Here is a 21,730-nt window from a genome sequence, read left to right as displayed (position 1 = left end):
TTTCAGTGCAAATTAAAGAGTAACAGAATTGTTACAACTACTGCAGCAAACTTGCACTATCCAGCAGACTGCCAAAAAAGGAATTAACCTTTAGAGTAAGTTACAGCTGGATTTTCCATTCCTTTATAATATAATGAAAGGAGCAGAGTCTTGATTACAAATCAAGATTAGTAAATTTGGTGTAATATATTTTAAGATCATTTAAAAGAATGCTCATTGCATAACACAACAAAATGCGTCCTTTTTCACTGGGATGCTTGTTCACAAATACGTAAACAAGAAACTACTGTATTGCAAACATCTGCCCAATTCCATTTGTGTTATCACTAAATATTTATTATTATTTGGTCAATCTATTATTGTATAGAAAGTGAGCCTACATTTTAAATAATGAAGTAGAAATATTTCCCATACAGTTGTGAATGTTCTGTTCAACATGAGTAGTGCAAGCAGATTTAAGTTTCCTAATTCAAAACTTTCTGAAGATCCGAAAAGTACTACTCTGGCCAATCACTACTAGAGGAATAGTAACATAGTTATCCATTTGACCTTGATAAGTCTTGAATGATTTTGTTTAACTGTAACCTTACAAAAAAAGTTAACATGCTTAAGGGTAAGAACAGTTCACATATACAAGTTAACATGTGCACACACAACATATGATCATTGTGTCAGCTGTGTTCCTTGTAACTTCAAAGGCAGCAGTGCCTTCTAAAAAATTGCCACTAATAACAGTGAAATGAGGAAAAAATAACCAGAGTGGGTGTAATTTGCAGTGAAATATAAAGTCAGAAATTAGAAAATACAGAAGTTGTGTCTTAAACATATCTTTCTGGTATGCTTGATGTCTCAACAAATTACTACAAAGCAGGGTCACCAATAGGCATCTGGCAAAGTTTTAATAATACACAGAACAGCTTATCTTGTAAATGTTCTGACAAAATACAATTTTGAAGCAAGAGCAATATCTGCTATTTCTTGTGTATGTTCCTAATGTTAATAATGTATTTCCCTAACAGATCAAAACAACCAGAAAGTGCCTTAAAAAAAGCGAAACATGAAAACATGTAATTCCATGTCATGCAGTGTTGTAATGCAACTATTCTAGAATGACAATATTTTAAAAAGATTATCACTGTACCTGAACAACCCAGGGACTATTAGCAAAAGCCATAATATCCCTTTCTTCCCAGAAGAACGCAGAATCCGATCTTTTTATCATCTCAAATTTGCTTAGAAGCTTCATAGCATACACTCTCCTTGAGGATTTATGCCTCACCTATGAAGAACAACAGAACACATTAGTTTGCCACATTAACATATGAAGGACACCACTGAATATATTATTTTTCCTGCTTTACTATTTAACAAGTTTTATAAGAGTATTCACATTTTTATAAATAATGATGTAATATAGATCTACAGAATAATTACATTCCATTTTATGACAATATATGCATTGCTCTTGAAATACTTGCTAGAACTATTCAACACAGAAGTCCATAGGTATAACAGTTGCTTCACAGTTTGTAGGCCTTTAAAAGGACAAATATTAGCACCTGTTAAACACTATAAAGCTAAAACTTTAAGCATTTTCCACAGTTCACTACCAGACGTGTATACTTGCTGCTGTATTTCCAGTCTCTGCCACCAGTTCTCTAATTTAATAAAGCAGTGTGAACAAGTCTGGTTGTTAATCTATTGCAAACAATGCACAACATCTCTCATCTCTGACAACTACGTCCACAAAAACCTGGTGTAGTCCCTGAACTGAGAGAAATTCTTCTAGTCCTGAAGCTTTGTTCACATGTCCAATATATACAGGGGCAAAGCCTAATTTTCTTGATTATGAAGAATATACATACAATTTTATTTTAATAGATACGCATGACTACAATGCAAAACTAGTACTCATGCACATTGAGAGTAGTGAAATAAGACGTTCTTGAAAATATTTCCATGGAATAAAAATAAATTAAATTTCACCAAGCTATAAAGGTTTTAATACTATATACCTGCATCTTCTGAACAATGTATTTCATAACATATGAGCAAACATTACAGAATACATTCAAATGTACAAATAAAAACATAACTTACCAGCTGAACCTCCCCAAATGCCCCTCTACCGATCACCTTTACCACTTCATAATCTTCAGCTTTCATGCGCAGATCTCTCATTTTATTTACTGTGTCTTTATCTACATAAAACAAAATTCACATTTCATATATAATCAATTTAAATAAAACCTATTAATCTCATTTCAATTTTTCATAGTTACTAGAAGATGTGGTGCTTAAAGAAGGGACTTCCTTTTGAACCCACCTTCTCACTGGAAACTTCTCTGCAGAATGCATGACCTTGTTCCCTAATACCATAGTAACCAAAACCCAACAAACATAATGCAATTACTCTACTGTACAATCAAATTACTGGAGTTCTTAATTTGGGAATTTCTTTACAAATAATTACCTGCAAAAAAAAAAAAGCTACGCAAAAAATTTCATATCCAGCGTGATCTTTCTAGTCAGATGATCAGTAAAAAGATAATTTCTGGATAAATATGCAACACATCTGAGAAAATACCATAAAGTACATATACAAGACACTTGAAGAAACTTTTTTCTTTAAATAAGCTTTCAATTTTCTACACTTTTATAACTTCTAATACTCAAACAAGTATATTTTAATTTAAAGTATGCAATGGGAATGATTGCAATTATTTATATAAACCTGTCATTCTATAAATGACAATAATTTACAAACTCCCAGTGGGTAGACTGTTTAATTCCAAATTTGGTCAAAGATTAAAACAGTCTATTTTAATCCATATGGGTCAACACTGGCATGAGATTACATGGAAAAGCTTCATGCTTCAGCATTTTTAAAAGCAAAGGAACATCTACTAAAACGGATATGCTTCTAATAAAATAAATTATGCAATGCTATTTTATTTTCAAAAATAATATTTTAGGCCTAAAAACAAAGTTTAGAAAGAAGTAATGACAGGAAAAGAGAAAGGAGGAGAAATGTCATTTTTAAAATTCATATTTAAAAAAAATGATAAGGCAGATGACAGAAAACTACCATTAGATTTCTATATACACTGGCCATTATCTGAAACAAAAGCAGCATAGGTACATTTAAAATTTGGTAAGGTTTTATTACCCCAACAGGGACAAACAACTTGGTTTGTCTAGATGCCCTGTGGTATTACTAATGTAAAGCCATTCCTTTACAATGCAGCATGCCACTAGCTGATTTCCATAAGTTTTCCATATTTAAATTGTAAATTCTAACATAATTTCACACAAGGATCTAAACGTTCAGTAATTTTAAAAAACAATGCATTGCCTTATTTGCCGCAGTGAAAACTGTGGAGGATGAGTAAGACTTCAGGGAACTAAAATGCAGCAACGCTCATGACAACAATTTTCTAGTTATTGTCAACTTGGTGCCTACTAACCTTGCAACAGGTGGCCCAGCACTTCTGAATGAAAAAATGTTGACACTGGTGCAAAAGAAAGCTAGGTACAATATGAAGGCTTTAAATGTTTTTTAAACACAAGCATTGCCTGTGGCCAGAACAAAATCAAGGAAAGTACATCTGAGCAGCAATCTAGACTAAAGATTTTTAAATAATGCAAACCAAACTTGTAACCAATTGCAAATTGCAATTTTCTTCTTGAGAGACATATTAATACTTGATTATCTTTAGACAATATGTCACAGTAACAACAGTGTTGGAAGTTTGACCTCTGTATGCTAAAATCTGTCAAACATGGTTTATCAGGCTGCAATATATTTAAACAGGCAGTTTCTTATCTCTCATTAACAGTGGAGGACCAGTCCAGCTTACACTGTGTGAACAGGTGGGGTAGCTCACATGGCAAAACACTACATTCACCAAATTGCCCTGAAGTTTTATTATAAGCTTACATGCCATCTTGAAATAAACTGAGTCTCTGCTACAAAGTAGAGCTCTCAACCATCCTGAATATTGATTTCTTTATCCTTTTAATTCTATATGGTTGAAAATTAATTAGGTACTACATTTGCAAAAATAACCCTCACAACCTCAGCTGCTAAGAGCAGATTTTGGAGGCTCCACAAATATACAATGTAAACCAGAGAAAAATAAGCCAGGATATGACTGACTTACTCATAGGGCAGTCAGTCTATTAAAAAGTAAAAAAAAAAAAAAGAAAAGGAAGCAGACTCCCATTTTACTGGCAGTCTAGAAATGTATTTTAAAGCTCAGGAATAATGTTGCAAACTGTTTGGACAGCTAATACTGCAAAAAAATATTTTAAACAGTTTTCTATTAGAACTAAAATAAACATTACAATGTTCCTGTATACCTTTTTTTAAAGAGAATTTTCAGACAAACTAGACTACACAGTTACTTCTAAGGCCAGTACTCACACATCCACAGCTTGCTTTCATATGCCAGCTAACAAAGCAAGCCTATTGTTCAAAAGGCAGTTTGAAGTGAAGTAATACATGCTGTTCTCCACCTCCACATTACTTCAGGTTAGTTCTTATGGTATTTGTAATTTATACCTACAAGATATTCATTATCAGACTGTAAACATAAGTTTTCCATCACTCAGCCCCAACAGCAAAAGTGAAGCTCTCCGAGACTCACTAATGATTTCACTATTCATAAAAATTACATTAAAATTATCTGTTGCAATGAGTATTTCCTCTGCCTAATATAACTTCTCTTTTCTCCCAGAGTTTCACCACACCTTCTCTGTAAATAACTGAGTATACAAAATGTGCATGTAATACAGTGTATATCAAATATAGTTTGAACCGTGAAAAGTTAAACAGAACATTTGAACTTGGGCCTTTCAGCAATCTCCTTACATGCAAGTGAGCTATCAGCTATATCTAGTGGACTCATATTCCCACAAATGGGGAGTAACAGAAGAACACCCAAAACCTCACTATCATTGCTTACAATTGCACCAAGCAAACTATTTGATAACAGAATCAGACCCATGATTTTGATGACGCAAAGGCAAAAATTATTATAGTAAAATTACTTTCTATTGGCCAAAAAAGCCAATAAATGCAACATTTAATTGAGATGCTTAAGCCAGTAAAAGTGTAACAACATGCGCTTAATTTCAAAGCTTGCCCATTCAGTCCACAGAAAGACAAGCAAGCAAGTCCTGCATCAGGAAACCATTCTGCCACGATTTCCAAAATTTGTCAGTCTGGCAGCCTTCAGAAAAGACTTAACTCTAAAATGCCTTTGTGGATGGGTTGTTTGTTTTTTTTAAATTATTAATATTATGGATCCATGACTTGTATAAAAAGAAAAAAATCAACTTTGTTCATTTAAAATGCTATTTATTACAGAGTACAAAGTGCAGAAAATTTTATCGTGAAAAAATATAAGTAAATAAAGAGAATTCTGCAAACACATCAGCTGTATGCATAAGTAAATACAGCAGCTACACAGTGCAAAAACTTAATGGGATAACAATTATACTAAAAAAATAGTCTACAAAACACATGTTCTAGTCCATCAGTGAACTAATTTTTAATATGATTTCTTCACCGTGTATAGATGTAATTTAATTTTACTGTTAATTTGTTTATGACATATTAGTAAAAGAAATTATAAAGTAAGTCATGGGAATCTAGAGGGTTGCCAAGAACAAAAATAACAGGCCTTTCTCTTAAAAAGCTTTGTGCCACTTTGTGCCATTTACAGTGGCAACAAACTTGTACATTCAATTGCTGGGTATCATATTTGTAAAAGTAGCTGTCAGTTCTCACTGGGAAATAAATACAGAATCAGACTCCTAAATCAACATGCACCCAAGAAATTAATACACCCCAAACCCTTGTTGCCATTAAAAAAGCTAGAACCACTTTTATTTTTCACATTTGCTTGTATTTACAGCTTTTTGTTACTTAGTAACTGAAACATTAAATACTTACACCTGTTTAAGAAGTTATCAATATTTTTGTTTTTTCTTAAGGCAGGAAAATCCAAGTCATATACCAAAGCATCTAATCCATCCTGGGAAAACAAACAAACAAACAAACAAAACAAACAACAAAACAAAACACAACAAGTAAAATTAAGTGTTTGGAAAAATAATTACACACACTGCTAACTGTAGAGACAAGATAAAAACAGTTGTCCCTATCAATATTCCACACTAGTAACTTACATTTATTTAATGATTCAGTTAGTTAAAGGAAACAGCTGTTACTCCTCCACTTTCTCTGGACTCTTCAAAACTTAAATTTCCCAAAACAAATATACTTCTATGAATTAATTACCTTGATTAGCTCCACATTTACATTAAAAAAATATTCCCAAACATAAAAAGAACGAGTGCCATTTCTTATGAAGCTCATTATTGTTAAAAAGTCACAACATATAACACAGTAGGCACTTGAACATGAAGTGGCAACTGGCAAACAGGACTATGATGGTGATTCAATTTCAAAAGTCAACTTCTACTTTTTTTTCACTGAATTCAGAGGGAATTTTTAGGAACAATATATTTGCTTTATACATTCTAACTTAAATCTAGGAAAGAACAGCCACCAGCCCATCTGGCACTACTACCACCGAAAGACTAACAGAAAAATACAACAGTAGCAATGAAGACAACAGTTTTAAGGTCTTGTGAAGTGCCACAAAATTCCTGACTCTCAGCAAATTCTACAACGGGTATACTTAATTCTTCAGAGGATTCCATCTGGTCAGAGAAAAACTAAACCAGGTATTTCTTTTTGAAAACTACAGATATGAAAGATCAAAAATTACAGGGAATTTTATCACAAAGAATTAAATAGCATTAGGGAGTCTCCTTTTGTAACTAGGCAATGTTTAAGTGACAACTGCAAAAATAAAGAGGAAGGTCATAAAACACAAATTAATGGAGCTTAACAAAGCTCCCAGGTAGTACTGCTAATTATTTCCCCAACTGCTAGCTACATATCTAAGCTATCTGTTATTGATCTGTTGGGAGTGAGATACTAGACCAGACATATCTTTAATCTCATCATTTCTGATCCCTTAGTCCATAGGAGATTTTAAGCTGTAAAAAAAGCAAAACCATTTATTCTATCTCACTTTTGAAGTATGTGAGCTAGAAATTACTTCAGATATGAAAATAATCAGTAAAATCATGCTAAAATTTGAAAACAGGGCTAAGGAAGTAAGACAAGGATCATTAAAATTACTCTAAGTGCTGGATGTTATTAAATTTGTTAATTTCATAAAAACATTCCTGTTTTAAGTTACATCTCCACACCGTGGCTTAGCTTGAACTAAGAAAAATTACAATGGAAATTACAGAAGTCAAAAAAAACATCATAATATTTTTATGGCACTTCAAATAAAGTCAGCTTTTGCATCTTGAGTGTATTAAAGGATCATCTTTTTGGACTTTCACTAATGATGGAAAGCAAATGGCAACAAAGAAACACTTAGTGGGTCAGTAATATAAGTAAGAGGCCAAGAATAATTTATATTCAAGACAGATGTAAAAACAGAGCTACACAGGGCAAAAGCAACTTTGTGAGAAATACTTTGTAACCTATTAAAAGACATGTTTCCCAAAGGTACATAGTAACTATCCAGGAAATTTGCTAAAGAATTAAAATAAAAATCACTGTTTTGGTAAATTCATCAGAAAAACCCTGATAACGGCTTGTACAGCAGCAGTACAAGTGCACGGGCAGCTCTATGCATTGAGTCCCGTGCTGTGAGAAGCAGTAAGCAAAGAACATCTACGAGGCTGCCAGATCACATCCAGGGAATTTTAAAAGCAGATGAGGGATGATGATGGACTGTCCACGTTTGAGGTCCACTCTGCACTTATGCCTTCTAATCTGTTGAGTCAATCACTTTTTCCATCTAACAGAAAACCTCCTTACATGAAGGAGAAGCACAAAAAAATCCTCAAAACCCTGTATTGCTTCGGGACAGTGCAATTCATTTCAGGTTTTGCTTCAAATGTCAAAATTCAGTCTTTTTCTCTAGAGAAGAGGATATTTTAAAGATCAAATACAATATAGGGCAAATGGGAATCTTTATGATTTTATAACATCAATTTGAGTTTTGTATCATACTTTTTCTTTCAAAATATTAAAATAAGTCTATGCAGAAAGAAGTAAGTACAGAACATGTCATGGTTTCATTGATGTCAGGCATGTTGAGTGTTTTGTTTCTTGTTAAAAGCTCTAAAATAAAGATTAAAAATAGTATACAAATTCATTTTTAACAGGCAAAAGCAAATTCCAATACTGTTTAACTCAAAACTCACCATGAAAACATCACTCTTCAGAACTCTTTCAAAGAAAACACTTAACAATAAAAATTTGAAATAAAGATTCAAGCTATTGATCTCTTACACATTTCAAATTACACTTCAATATCAAACAACATCTAAGGAAACTGTGTGCCAAAAGTTTACTGAAAAGGCTTTTCAACAATCAGCTTCTCTTTGCAACAACAGCCAGAGAAGACACTATCCTAGTTTAAAACTTTCATTAAAGAAAAGTAAATCCTTAACTCTTAAAATAATTAAATTCCTCAACTGAAGTATGCTTCTGAAGTAACAATGGTATAATATTATTTTAATGGTGGACTGCGATTACAAGAGTAAGCACAAGGTTATTTTAGATAATTGTGAATAACTGATAAGTGCATAACATAAAACATGGAGTAACCTTTTTATTTCACTTATATTAGCGAAATTAGAAGGACCTATGAATGCTACAAGCTGCCCCAGTACTGATGAAGGGGACTAGCACATAAGGAGTAAAAAGGATGGGATTGTTTCATTATTCCACACATCAGTACAAAGCAAAAAATAGAAGCACGGCTATTTTAAATGGTACCATTAAATGGTACCAACACTTCCCAGGGAGCAGGCATCCACAGCTTCCCTGGACAACTTGTTTCAGCATTGCACCACCCTCACACTAATTTCTTCCTAATATCTAACATTCATCAATGCTGAATTTTACCTACCATACTCATGCACCAGTAAATATTAATTTCTTCTGTGATTTACTGTAGCTTTAATTTTTATTACTATTCTGTCATCATTAATCAATATTCACCATTTTAGATGACATCTGACTGTGAGACAGCACAAACTTGTTAGACTCGGTTACTGATCTCTCTGTTTTGAATAAACTGATGACCAGCTCTCATTTCATTAATTCATCCATCCACAAAACAAGCCTAGCCAAAAGCAGTTTAGTTCTAAAAAAAGCTTAAAAGCCTTATAAGAAGCTTTTTGTTATCCTCATACTCAGCATTTACTTCAACGAACTCCACTAGGTCTCCAAAGCAAGGTTTTCTCCCACACTACGTGTTACCTCTTCCCTATCATTAACACTTGTGGACTCACTTGTTCTGCTGCTGGGCTGGGGGCTTCTGCATCAGCCACAACATTTTTTTTCTTCAATAGGCAAAATAATTCAAAAGCTATGTACTTTTCATTTTCCTCACCACTGTTGTCAAAACAGTTTTAAGTACTAATGTAGGTACACTCTAAGGTTATACATACAATTACATGCCTTAACAAGACACGATCATGTACAAAACCATGGATAAAAAATAAAGTCTCAGCAATCTTATTGTTCATGTCATTTTGTCAAAAAACACCACAACTTTCCTAGTACTACTTTAGCTTTAGAGAGAACCTCCAGAATGAACGTTATGAAGTAGGATTCCAGTATGGAAACTCCTCTAAGCTTCTTTATGAAGAAATGTACAGAAAGATTTCTGCAACAGCCTTTTGCTTTACTTCCCTTTCAGATTTTCTAAAAATACAGAACGCAGTAACATAAAAGTTCATCTTAACATACACATTAACTACACAATCTATTAGCATTTGATTTCTCAGGCTCTTATGCTAACTTCTTTCATTAGATTCCTCCAAAATGTAGTGGTTTTCTTCAGTTTTACTTTAGCAGTCCCATATTCATTGGATTTTTTCCCACATTTTGGTCTATACCTATTTCAAAAGTTGTAATGCCTCAGACTGTCAGTCCTTGCATAACTATGCTGTATTGCCTCACTCTGTAACTACATCCCTTAATCTAAAAAACTCACTATAATTACATCATGCTACTTTTATTGAGATGTATGAAATTATTATAAGAAGTTTTACAGCAAAATTTACTGTTCAGATATTTAAAGTATATTGCAGCAAGCAACTTCAACTAAACATATCATCTCAGGATTCGTAAGTGATATCAAGTAAAAAATATAGTGTATGATCTACACTATCAGATTACAGTTACAGCATCTTTTTTTTACGTTATACACATTTCATTATGACATAGTATCATCTAGTGGAAGCATATGATAAATACAAATGTATTAAATCCAGCTTAAACTTTGGTATTGAGACACTTATTTAATATTTATCTAGTATTCAAAGAACTAAAAAATCTTAATGGGTATTACTAACATACAAAATTTGCATTCCTTGGACTAACTGGCAGTTGCCCAAGTTTAAAGTCTTCACTACTTTTCCTTTTTTGGGGAGACCAAAGTCTTAAGATCTGTAACTCTATCCATATTTTAGTTCCTTGCATTGTAGCCATTTTCCTAATTATTTCTATCATAGTAAAGTTTCCCTCCACAACTTAAATCAACAAACATGACTGATCTTTGTTTTCATGTATTCATTATTTTTCATAATGCCCTGTGATGGGAGAGCGATCTCTGTGATCAACTATCAATACTGCTAGAGATTGGTTAAGTACTATAAGTGAGAAGCTACTTTTTTAATCTTATTTTCAAACACACATGAAAAGTAATACCTCAACTCCATCATTAAAAAAACTTAGAAGTCTCTTTGAATTGTTAGAATAATCAGATCTTTGAATTTTCAGAGGAGCCTGGAGAGGCTGAAGAAACTGGTAGAGAAGAATCTCAAAGTTCAACAAAAGGAAATGCCATGTCCTGCACCTGAGGAAGAATAGCCCCAGACACCAGTGCATGTTGGGGAGGGGCTGATCAGCTGGAAAGAAGCTCTACCCAGAAGGGTCCTGGTAGACAACAAAGTGGTGGCGAGCTAGCAGTGTGCCCTCAAAGCAAGGGCAGACAAAAGCACCCTGGGCTGGTCAGGGAAGGTGATCTTTCTCCTCTACACAGCACTGGTGAGGCCACAGCTGCAGTGCTGTCTCTGGTTCTGGGCCCTCCAGCACAAGACAGACATAGGTATATAGGAGCGAGGTCAGCAAAGGGCCATAAAGATGATTGAGGGCTGCAAAATCTCTCAAACTATGAGGCTGAGGGAGCTGGGGCCATTCAGCCTGGGGAAGAAAATGCCTGAGGGGGAAATCTTACTCGTGTATAAAATGGGAGGGAATGAAGAAGACAAAGCCAGACGCTTTCAACTGACTACCAACAAGACAAGAGGCAATGGGCATGAATTAAAAACATGAAATTCCATCTGACAAAAAAAAACCCACTTTTTTTACTGCAAAGATGGTCAAATACAGACCAGGGAGGCTGTGGAGTCTCCATCTGTGGGAATATTCAAAACCTGACCGGATGTGGTCCTGGGCAACCTGCTCTATCTGATCATGCTTGAGCAAAGGTGTTGGACCAGATGATCTTAAGAGCTCCTTTCCAATTTAAACAATCCCATTTTGTCTACAACACCAAGCTATGCTTTTGATTTGCATAAAGTTAGTTCCTGCAATGAATTATCCCATTAAAAAATATCCTTTTACTCCTTCCTACCAGTGGGGCAAGTTATAAATGGGAACACTTCATTACAAGGCTTGATGTGATTCATGTTTTTCAGCCCTCCACGTAAAGTCCACAGCTGCCATTACTCCTTTGTGACAAGGACAGACTTTTTCTGATGCTACTGACTGAACCAAGAAAAAACCTTGGACCTCTCTCTTATACTTTTTTTTTTTTTTAAATTAAACAAGCAAGTGGAAGTCTCCCTAAGAAATAAGTACTAAATAGACCTACACAGTTCACTAGTTTCAGGCAAGAACACTGTTTGAAAGCCAACTTTCAGGCCAATGCCAATACTGCTGTATTTATCTATCTCTAATAGAGTACACAAAAGATCCCTCTACCTAGTTTTTAGTTAATCACATTTGGTTTGCTGTCCACAGAAAATTGCAATTTATTACCTCAGCTTTTAAGCAGACAAGTTAACATAGACAGAGTTAAGATGCTTCACTTAAGAATTTTCATTACATTGTTAGACTAGACAAAGTATACAAACTGACATATGAGCCTGAGCACAAGGCAATTGATTCATCGCTCATTCTTGTTGCCAGCATGATACAATTCTACAGAGCTCATTACTTCTTAGTATCTTGCGATACTCATGAACAGCTTTTGCAAATTTAGGTTAAATACATAGCCTTTCATAAAGACATTTTTTTAACTCAGTAAAGAGCTAAGAGTTTAATTCCATAAAGGTTTAAAATCTCAGTAAGGCGATCTTGAAACCTTAAGGTAGGATTATTTAAAGTACAGATTATCGCTTTAATTTAATCCTTTTTAAATAATTATTCCATGTGAAACTGCAAACTTCATCCATATCACATTCTGTGCAGTTACATACGTAAGTACATGTACTTGAATTCTGTTCAAACACCAAGTGTTCAACATTTTTACTGACAAATTCTCATATACTTACATGACTTAGTAAATTATGAGCTAATATCTAAATATAAATTAATACGGACACATACAGCTATCAAAACACACACTGTCACTAACATGAGAGCCCATAGACCTCATTATTGCTAACATCTATATTAGCACTAAGGAAAGCCTCAGGTGCAAGGCTACAGACAGGTACACATATAAGCAGTAATGTTCTTTCACAGGCACATAGTTTTTCTGGGTGCTGACATTTTTCCACTGCAGCAGTGAATTCTTCCACCTGGACCATCTCCTAAAATAAAATGCAGTGCAAATCTCTGAAATCAACTCACACACAGTAAGCATGCAAGAGCACTGTCAGTATCCAGGACATACATAATTCAGAGAACCTACAAGCCTCAGTCTTCTGCTAAAACCAAGGGCAAGTCACTTCACACCAGAGCCTCTCTGTCCACTGACTAGATGCAGGAACCTTCAATCTATGAATCTGTTCTGAATTATATCTATTTAATGCACTGTTTTATGCCTAAAATTATGGAACGTTCATATTGTCTGAAGATGCATTTCAGGGAACATATTTCAGTGGGGTTTTTCTTCCCCTCCAAACACAAGTTTCTAACACTATACTAAAATACTAATTCACTACAATAGGATATTTTATTGCGGTTAATAGTCTTTACATTCAGACATCCATTTATTACATTAGTGTTTTATTATTTCAATTTAGCATCAGAATGAATTCCATTTAATAATACTACATCTTTAAGAACAACTATCTGAGAGAGCACTGTGTTTTCAAGGAAGATGACGACTATAGACCAAAACCTATTTCAGTAAAATTTGTGGAAAAGAGGTACAATAGATAACTGTTTGAAAAAAGTTCAGGGTAAGAGCAGCAAAAGCTGATTGCTACTAAGTCAAATTATATTATTTCATTTTGCAGCAAGTGAGGTCTCTGGATACTTGCAGCTTATTTTTCTTAAAAAAGGTTCACTTGCATAGGTTGATATGCTCTCTGGACAAGTTTTATGAACTACAAAGCTTCTATGCCAAATACAGCACATTCTGCCATCAACAGAACACCTTACATAAAAAGACTAAAACAGCTGAATAACTCTCGAAAGCTAGGTAGAAAATTAGAAAATAGATGGCATACTTTAGGCTTAAATGAAGTATCAAGCCATATCTGTCTCATGCTGGGATTAAAGATTAAGTTCAGCTTCTTAAAACTGCCACTTTCAATAAAATGGTATTAAATGCATTGAATGAAAGTACACTTAAAGCATATGTGTTTTAACAGAGTTAAAAGAAGACAGGAGCACTACTAGTTAAAAAACTGACTGACATCACCATGGAAGCAACATTCCACAGTGACTTCGTTACTTGTTACTTGGCATTAGGAAGTGCCTCGTAGGTCTAGAGTTCCCAGCTACCCTAACAACTGCAACTGGAGATGAGCAGCCAACCTGACATACAGCAGGGTAACACTATCCACAGAAATACCTCGTGGGGGAAAAAAATTACCTCACAACCTCTCGAATTCTCAAAGTTATCTTATTCACCAAAAACATACGGCAAGCCCTGTTCCTCCATCTAAAATGTAATTACTTAAGAAAATTAATTAATAATAAAAACAAAAAAAAGCCAAATGACATCAGAAAAAGTCCTTCGAGGTCTCCAAAGCTTCAAAGCTTCCTTGGTCACCCTGAGAGGGCAGATTCTTCCACAGGCAGCACATATAGATCTACCCCTTCTCATTTAGAAGTCCTAACATTTTCATTTTCAACACACACATGCAGAACTACTATCTTAGACAAATGGGAGTCAATGCTCTCAGGAACACTCACTAGAAAGTAAGAGGAAGATGAATAAAAATTAACACTAGGGATGCAAATGTTGGTACATAACTTCCCACCAATAAAATAGCAGAGAAGACAGACTGATCAGTGATATGAATGAATAAAGGAAACTGTTGCAGTCCCAGTTCAAAAGTCAGACTTCTCTAGGAAGCAGACTGCAAGGAATCGGGTAAAGACTTCAATGAAAAGAACGCAACTGCACAAGTCCATTAAGAAATAATAGAGGTATTCAGCAAAGGAAACAGAACCCCCTCCACATCTGTTGATTGGGAAATTGCTGTCTGCCTCTCAACATTTTTCCAGGCAGGTATCCATGAATCCAGACTCCAGGAAGCAAGCTTTATTCAGTTGGATAAGATGGGAACTAGCAAGACACCAACATGCTCAAAAGAAGAAACATAACACAGTATTGCAAATAACATAAAAGAAAGTGCATTAACTCTTGTAAAAGCTCTTTAATATGCAAGCAATTTTAGCTTAATACATTTTTGTAGAATTAAATAGCTTGCTGCCTCCTCTAGCTGCCCCACTATCCCTTAGTCTGAAAAGTGCTAAAAAACAAAAAAACAAAGAACATCACTAGCAATGTTTGCAATCTAATAAGTCAGTGGGAAGGTAACATTTTTTAATAAAGCAACAATACCTCATCAGACATACATACAGTACCTGTTGTCACCCAGCCTGGATTATGTTTGCTGCAAACAAGACTGTTAACTATCAATATAAACAATAAGCTATAAAACAAAAAAAGGCAAGTTCTACCTTTAGCCTTGACAACTCAGTCTCTGGACATTGTATGAGTTCAATGACTATGTTTTAGAAAAGATTCTCTAAAAAGCTGTGTCAAAGGAAAAGAAAACACTATTGCTAGTAATACCATCTATCCCACAAAGAACACAACAGTGACTGGAGACAGAGACTAGGCAAACAGAGAGACAAGCAAAAACAAACATACTTAATTTTTTAAACAGAGGACAATTTTAATAACTTTACAAGAAAAAGTGAGAACATACTGATTTTTCCAACAGTCTGGAAACACAGCACAAAATTTTCCTTACCCTCCCACCAAAAGGAAAATTCTTGCCTAAAACTTTAGAACATACTTTTTCAACTCGAGGTGAATAACCATGACAGTAGTCCAAGAACGAAGGTTATGAAATAATTATGCCAAAAACACTCTGTAGAAACTGAAATAGTAATTTGTAAAGCTATATGTATGCCGTTCTTCAGTGACACATGCAACCCACATTATGTAAAAAAAAAAAAAGTATATGGGAAGTTGGGCACAACTCAAGCAGACTATTAACTCTGAGAAGCTTCTTGGATTTGTGCAATCTCTTCTCAGACCTCTAGCTACATTTCTGCAATAAACATTCCATCACAAGCAATCACACGTCAAAGAGATATTTGAAACATGCAACTAAACAAGAACTTAACACTATTTAAGAATTTGTACATCATTGTGCACTTCTGCTGACAAATTGTTTCCAGATTCCAATACATTAAATTTATAAATTGACCTACAACTACATGCTTTTATCCATTACCTTTAAGAAATTAAGAGTTGTGATATGCATTCTCTCTTTTTCAAAGTCCACCTGAAGAACAAATTATAATATTATAGACAAGGCAATTAATAACACAAATTTTAATTAACACTGGATGTTTTTCAAGCCACTAAGATTGACTACTTTCAGGTCAAGAAATACTTCAACAGTATTTAAAACTAATCTCCTCTAAGCATTCTTTTTACCATTTCTGACAGAGTCATGACTTAAATCATTAATGTTTTGGACTCCATGTGAAAAAACCGAGGTGTAACTACAAAATCTAAAACCAACATGGAAGCATGGTTCCATATTCAGGTACTAAAATGTCAGAACAAAACTAAAGATGTCCATGAAAACTTAGTGTGGATTTTTCCAGTTCCAAGTTTCTCACATGATAATAAGTAAGGATTTTGTCATAAGTAACACTGCAACAATACAAGTCATTTTACCTGGGATTTTCAAGTACAGTATTTCAAGATTAGAGGAACAGAGGAACTATTAATTCATCAGTAGGTTCCAACAGTTTTAATTTTAAAAGGGCATGGAGATGTTGTAATTTATTAGATTTGCAAGTTTGTTTAGGGACACAGAAATAAGTTTTTCTAGGCTTCTCTCAAGCCTTAAAGAGTTAAGCTTGAGGAAAACTAAAGCCATTGATTTCATATATCAAGAAACAAGCTGTCCCAACATTTCCAATACAGTTGTTCAAGCATGAGAAAAAGATAGCAGAACTTCATAGAACAGTGGTATTCAACTTTCAGAAAAGTGGATATTTTCACCAAGCTTATATACGGCTACGGCAGGGATGAAAAATACTAAAATGCTAAGAAACAGCTGAAAAACAACTCTTCCACTAAGTTTTCCAGGTACATTGATGTGAATGAGTAAGTCAGCTCTTCTTTAATTCTCTTCTCCCCATATAACACTTAAGAACTTGGGAAAAACACACACAACCAAGAACATGCAGTAGATTGATATATAAGTCCTCCAAAGGCATTATTTTCTTTTAGATTTAGAAGAGGGGAGAAACAAAAACTTTGCCCAAGAGGACAGAGAGCCAGGGCTGTCTGGACCACTGCCACTGACATGGAATCTTGTCAAAGTCTCTCCAGCCTGTCCTTACAAGGGAGCAAGGCTGAGCTTGGGCCGATTAACTTAATCTCTACAGGAGATGTGCGTGAGCAGTATTTTTGTCACATCACAAAAGCCTGCCACAAAACAAATTAGAGCACACTAGCATTAAATTTTCTGTTTCTTCGTCCCACAGACCATTTTGAGTAGCTGTTACTTAGTTTCATTAAGCAGAGAGCAAAACTAATAAAAACCGATTAAACTCATTTCTAAAAAGGAAAACAAAAACTAACAAAAGGGTATGTTGTACTTGCATCCAACTTCTATACAATTTTTTTCCCAGCAATTGTCTCGTGAAAGCATATTTTCACCATCCAATAAAAATAAATTCCCAAAAACCCCCCAACAAAACCATAAAAAATTACCTTCTCAGAAATCTAAATTAACTAAGGACATTGTGATACCTAGTGTGTATGATGTAGATATATATTTGAGTGTGTGTATATATATATAAAAACAGTGGTTCAAAAGCCCTGTCCAGCCAGGTCAGGTAGTATCTGCTACTTCCACTCATACAAACTCAGTGTTTACAGAACACCTAGTAAAGGGGGTTCCCAATTTCAAAATACTAGAAAATATCCACACAATAGTCCAGAATATAATTAAAAAGCAGTAGTACCACCTCAAGAATTCTACTTTTGTCAGACATCCTGCACTGCACTTTCCAAAAGTCCCTGCTGAAGCACAGAACCAATTTCTGAAAAACTACATAAATATATGCATGCAAAAAGTCATTTTGGAAACAGATGCTTGTTACCAAGCACGATCTTTTTATTATTGAACAGTTACCTAGGCTCAGAAACTCAAGAGGAAACTCAGAAAGAGTTACATCTTTTGTGAGATTCAAACAAAACACACTAGCATTGAAGTAAACTCTGTTATTAGAGTTAACTAAACTCTGAATTACAGATAAGCAATTTGATTTAGAAAAGAGAAAAAAAAAAAACCACAACACAAGCATTTGGCACTGGGAAAAGCCTAATAAGCAGGAAGTGTGTGTATACATTCTGTAGACATACATTTATACATCCCAAACAATATTTAAAAATAATGAAAAAACCCTGACTTATCACTTTCATTTTGATTCACATTTTAAAAGCTGTTTGCTCGGCAGGAAAAATAAGAAGAATCAAAAACTGCAACAGAGACACATACACTCTTTTGCACTTGAAAAATCACAAATAGTTCATGATTTAAAACTCTATGCTTAAGACAAAGTCTTCAGAGAAGACAAGCAATGCAGCATTTCATGTAAAATGCACTCAATAAACCCCTTGCTTGCTTCAGTCAAGATGCCATACAGTATGATGAAGAGAAAAAAAAAAAAAACAAAAATTAATTGCCTTTATTTTTTGCATCACTATAGATCAACACTAAAATCATATCACATTCAAATGCTTAGAGCTTTTTTTCTTGCTCCTTCCAATTTGGATTTAAGAGACAGTCATGTGAACTAGTCCTTTCTTAATTTTATCCCTTCCTCTACCTATCAAACTATGACATGACAAATCTCAAGTCTTATATGAAGATAACCTTACCTCTTTGAAAAATCTCAATCCATTTACTCTCTAGAAGATGACACTCCAGTTTAACAGATTAATTTCAAATACAATTTTTATAAACGAGAATACAGGTTGAAAGATTACTGTATCACTTTGGATATCATTATATTTCTTATTTGTACATATAGTTGTAAAGAAATAAAAGAATGACTGAAAGAATTCCTGATTCAACCTCTTTTCCTTGCCACACCACAGTAACAGTGCTTGAATTTGCCTGTTTGGCACAGCAGATATTGGAGCAGTTACTTTCTTCAAAAATGAATGGAGGATGCCAATAACCTTATGTAACTGCAACTGAGCAAAGACCAAAAGCACTAGCTGGAACTTTATTTGCATTTTCCACTGAGTTTTTCTGATGCATTTTTACTTCATCTAATACATCTACTGTTTATCATGGTTCCTGCCCTGCCTCTGCCCCTTAAAAAAACAAAAATATAAAATGAAGGTACATTTTAAAAGGCAGATATCTAAGTACTACAGCTACTGCACGTAGCACAAAGGCAGTAGCTGTATTAGATGCTGATTTACAAAGCAGAGACAAGATGCTGCTCTAGCAAGACTGTGTGTGGCCTTGCTCTTCATGGACAATGAGCTGAGGATTGTTGCTGTAGATCATCATAAGGCCTATCTGATTGCAAAAGCGAAATTTTACAATGAATCTCTGCCACTTTGAAGTTCTATTACAGAAGAAAAATCTTTTGAGAAAAAATATACTTAAACTGGAGCACAATCTGGGTTGTTGTTTTGATTTTTTTTTTTTATTTCTTAGGGCTAGAAAGACACTGGATTCAATTTCCAGTTCTCTTTTGAAAGTATATTGATATGCATATTATAAGCCATGATTTTCTAACCAAATAAACTGCTATCTTCAAAGAGTAAAACTTAACTGTTGCTTGATTCCAGTTGACTCTATATGGTAAAAATCTTTCATAATCCCAATTATCTGTATTAATGAAAAACAATTACATCCCACTTATTGAAAACTTCGTTCTATGCCAATTTTTAATTTGAAGAGTTCTATACTAACTGAGCAACTTCTCATCTAAAGCCACCATGAGACAAAAACGTACTGAGTTGTAAGAACTACCAGCTCCTGGTCATTCTGCAAGTTCTTCTTATCTGAGTAGGTATCTTTTCCTATCCTAAATGGATAATTTTAACTTGCTGGTTTAAATCTTGGGAGTATTTTTTTCCTCCTTTCATAGTTTATTTTTGCTTGAAAGGTATGAAATGACACAAAGAGGAAAAAAAAAACACAACTCTTCAGGAGGTGCTTTTTCAACTGTTTTTCTTTTTAAAAATATTAAGATATAATTGCAATTTATAGTTGCCATTTAGGATGAAAAATACTTATAAAACATCTATCAGCAGTTTATCTTTTTGCCCATTTAGAAACTAGATTTGTTACGTATTCATTCTGTGGCTGAGTTTCTTCATCTCTCGACACCACTAGATTTAAAGTCTCCTTAATTCTATTTTCTGTTTAATTTGTTTGTGTTTTTTTTTTTATTCTGACCAGATTTGATGTTACACGACAAATTACATTGTGATGCTCAGCATAGGTATCATATCCTCTATACAGTGTCACCCCAGAAAATGGAGCCTTGATAGCTGTAGCTGAGAAAGCTATTTGTACATATAGCATATGTAATTACAGTGTATTAACTAGCACTGCTGCAAACATTTTGCACTCATTCACAAACTCCACTGATGCTTGAAACCAAAGCTAGAAAATGACCAAGGGAAAACCAACCATTGAAACCTTGCACAGGTATTTTCTAAAAAGCTTGAGGATCACAGAATCAAAGAATAGCCAAGGATGGAAGGGATCTCAAAAGATCATCCAACCTTTCATAGGAAAGGGAGCCCCAAAGAGCTTATCCAGGACACTGTCCAGTTACACCTGGAAAACCTCCAACAAAGGGGACTCTAGCACATCCCCAGAGAGGTCCATAATCAGTTGTTCTCAGGGTAAAAAAATTTGTCTTATACAGATATGAAATGTCTCCCAGTGCAACTTGTACTCATTGCTCCTTGTCTTCTCCATGTGGCTCCTTGTGAACAGATAGCCTTCAGCCCCCTTGTAGTTGCCCTTTAAGTATTGGAATACTGTGATGAGGTCCCTCCCACCCTCTCCCAGGAGAAAAGACCTAATTCCTTCAGTCTTTCCTCATGGGGCAGGTGTTCCAGCACTTTGATCATCTTTGTGACCTTCCTCTGGACCCTTTTCTGTTTGTCCATGTCTTTCTTGAATTGTGGGGACCAGAACTTCCACCTACAGTCTAACCAGCAACTACTGGGATGATAAAATCTCCATCTCTGCTAATAACAACCCTGGAGCTGCACCCCAGGATCCGATTTGCCTTTGTTGCTGGAGCAGCACGCTGCTGATTCACATTCAGCTTGTTGTCCACTAGGATTCTCAGGCCCCTTCCAACAAGGCTGCTTCCCAGCCACACAGATCCAAGCCTGTACTGGGCTCTTTGGTTATGTTGTCCCAGGTGGACGGGACAACACTTTGAACTTGCCCTTTGTTAAACTGCATGCTGTTCTTGCTCACCCACTGTTTCAGCCTGTCCAGGCCTCTCTGCTAGATGGCTCTGCCTTCTGATGTGTCCACCCCATCACCCAGATCAGTGTGATCAGCAAACTTCGTGAAAGTGTTTTCAATCCCATCATCCAGATCTTTTATTAACATGATGTATAGCATGAAAGCCAGTACTCATCTCTGGAAGACACTATTTGTGACAGGGTGCCAGCTTAAGTAAAAAGCATATTAAAATAGTATATTTGATGTCTCATTAAAATCAAGTCTAATTCAACTACTTATTAGTAAACTTCATGAGATAATTTATTCCTTGTGCCATTTTGTGGATGGTGCACTCACACATGATAGAGATGTTCTAATATTAGTTTATTTTAATAAAATCTAGAGTAGGCAATTGTAATTTCACAGTATTGAAAACAAACTCAACAATTATTCTGAA

The 21,730-nt window shown here is 34.8% G+C and overlaps 1 protein-coding gene across 1 annotated transcript in view; it reads right to left on the bottom strand.

Annotated features, from left to right (window-relative positions):
* The window catches only part of ROCK1 (Rho-associated, coiled-coil containing protein kinase 1), an 83,040-nt gene that overhangs the window by 49,607 nt on the left and 11,703 nt on the right, over positions 1-21,730 (bottom strand). Inside the window, exons 2-4 of the mRNA XM_010006844.1 lie at positions 5,960-6,041; positions 2,101-2,201; positions 1,142-1,279 (exon numbers count right to left, since the gene is read on the bottom strand). Of these exons, the coding sequence (XP_010005146.1) occupies positions 1,142-1,279; positions 2,101-2,201; positions 5,960-6,041 (321 nt within the window). The remainder of the gene's footprint in view (positions 1-1,141; positions 1,280-2,100; positions 2,202-5,959; positions 6,042-21,730) is intronic.

Source organism: Chaetura pelagica, unplaced genomic scaffold (genome assembly GCF_000747805.2).
Source record: "Chaetura pelagica isolate M959 unplaced genomic scaffold, ChaPel_1.0 scaffold109, whole genome shotgun sequence".
NCBI lineage: Eukaryota > Metazoa > Chordata > Aves > Apodiformes > Apodidae > Chaetura > Chaetura pelagica.
The sequence above is the reverse complement of the archived record's forward strand: the minus strand, read 5'-3'. Positions and strand labels throughout refer to the sequence as shown.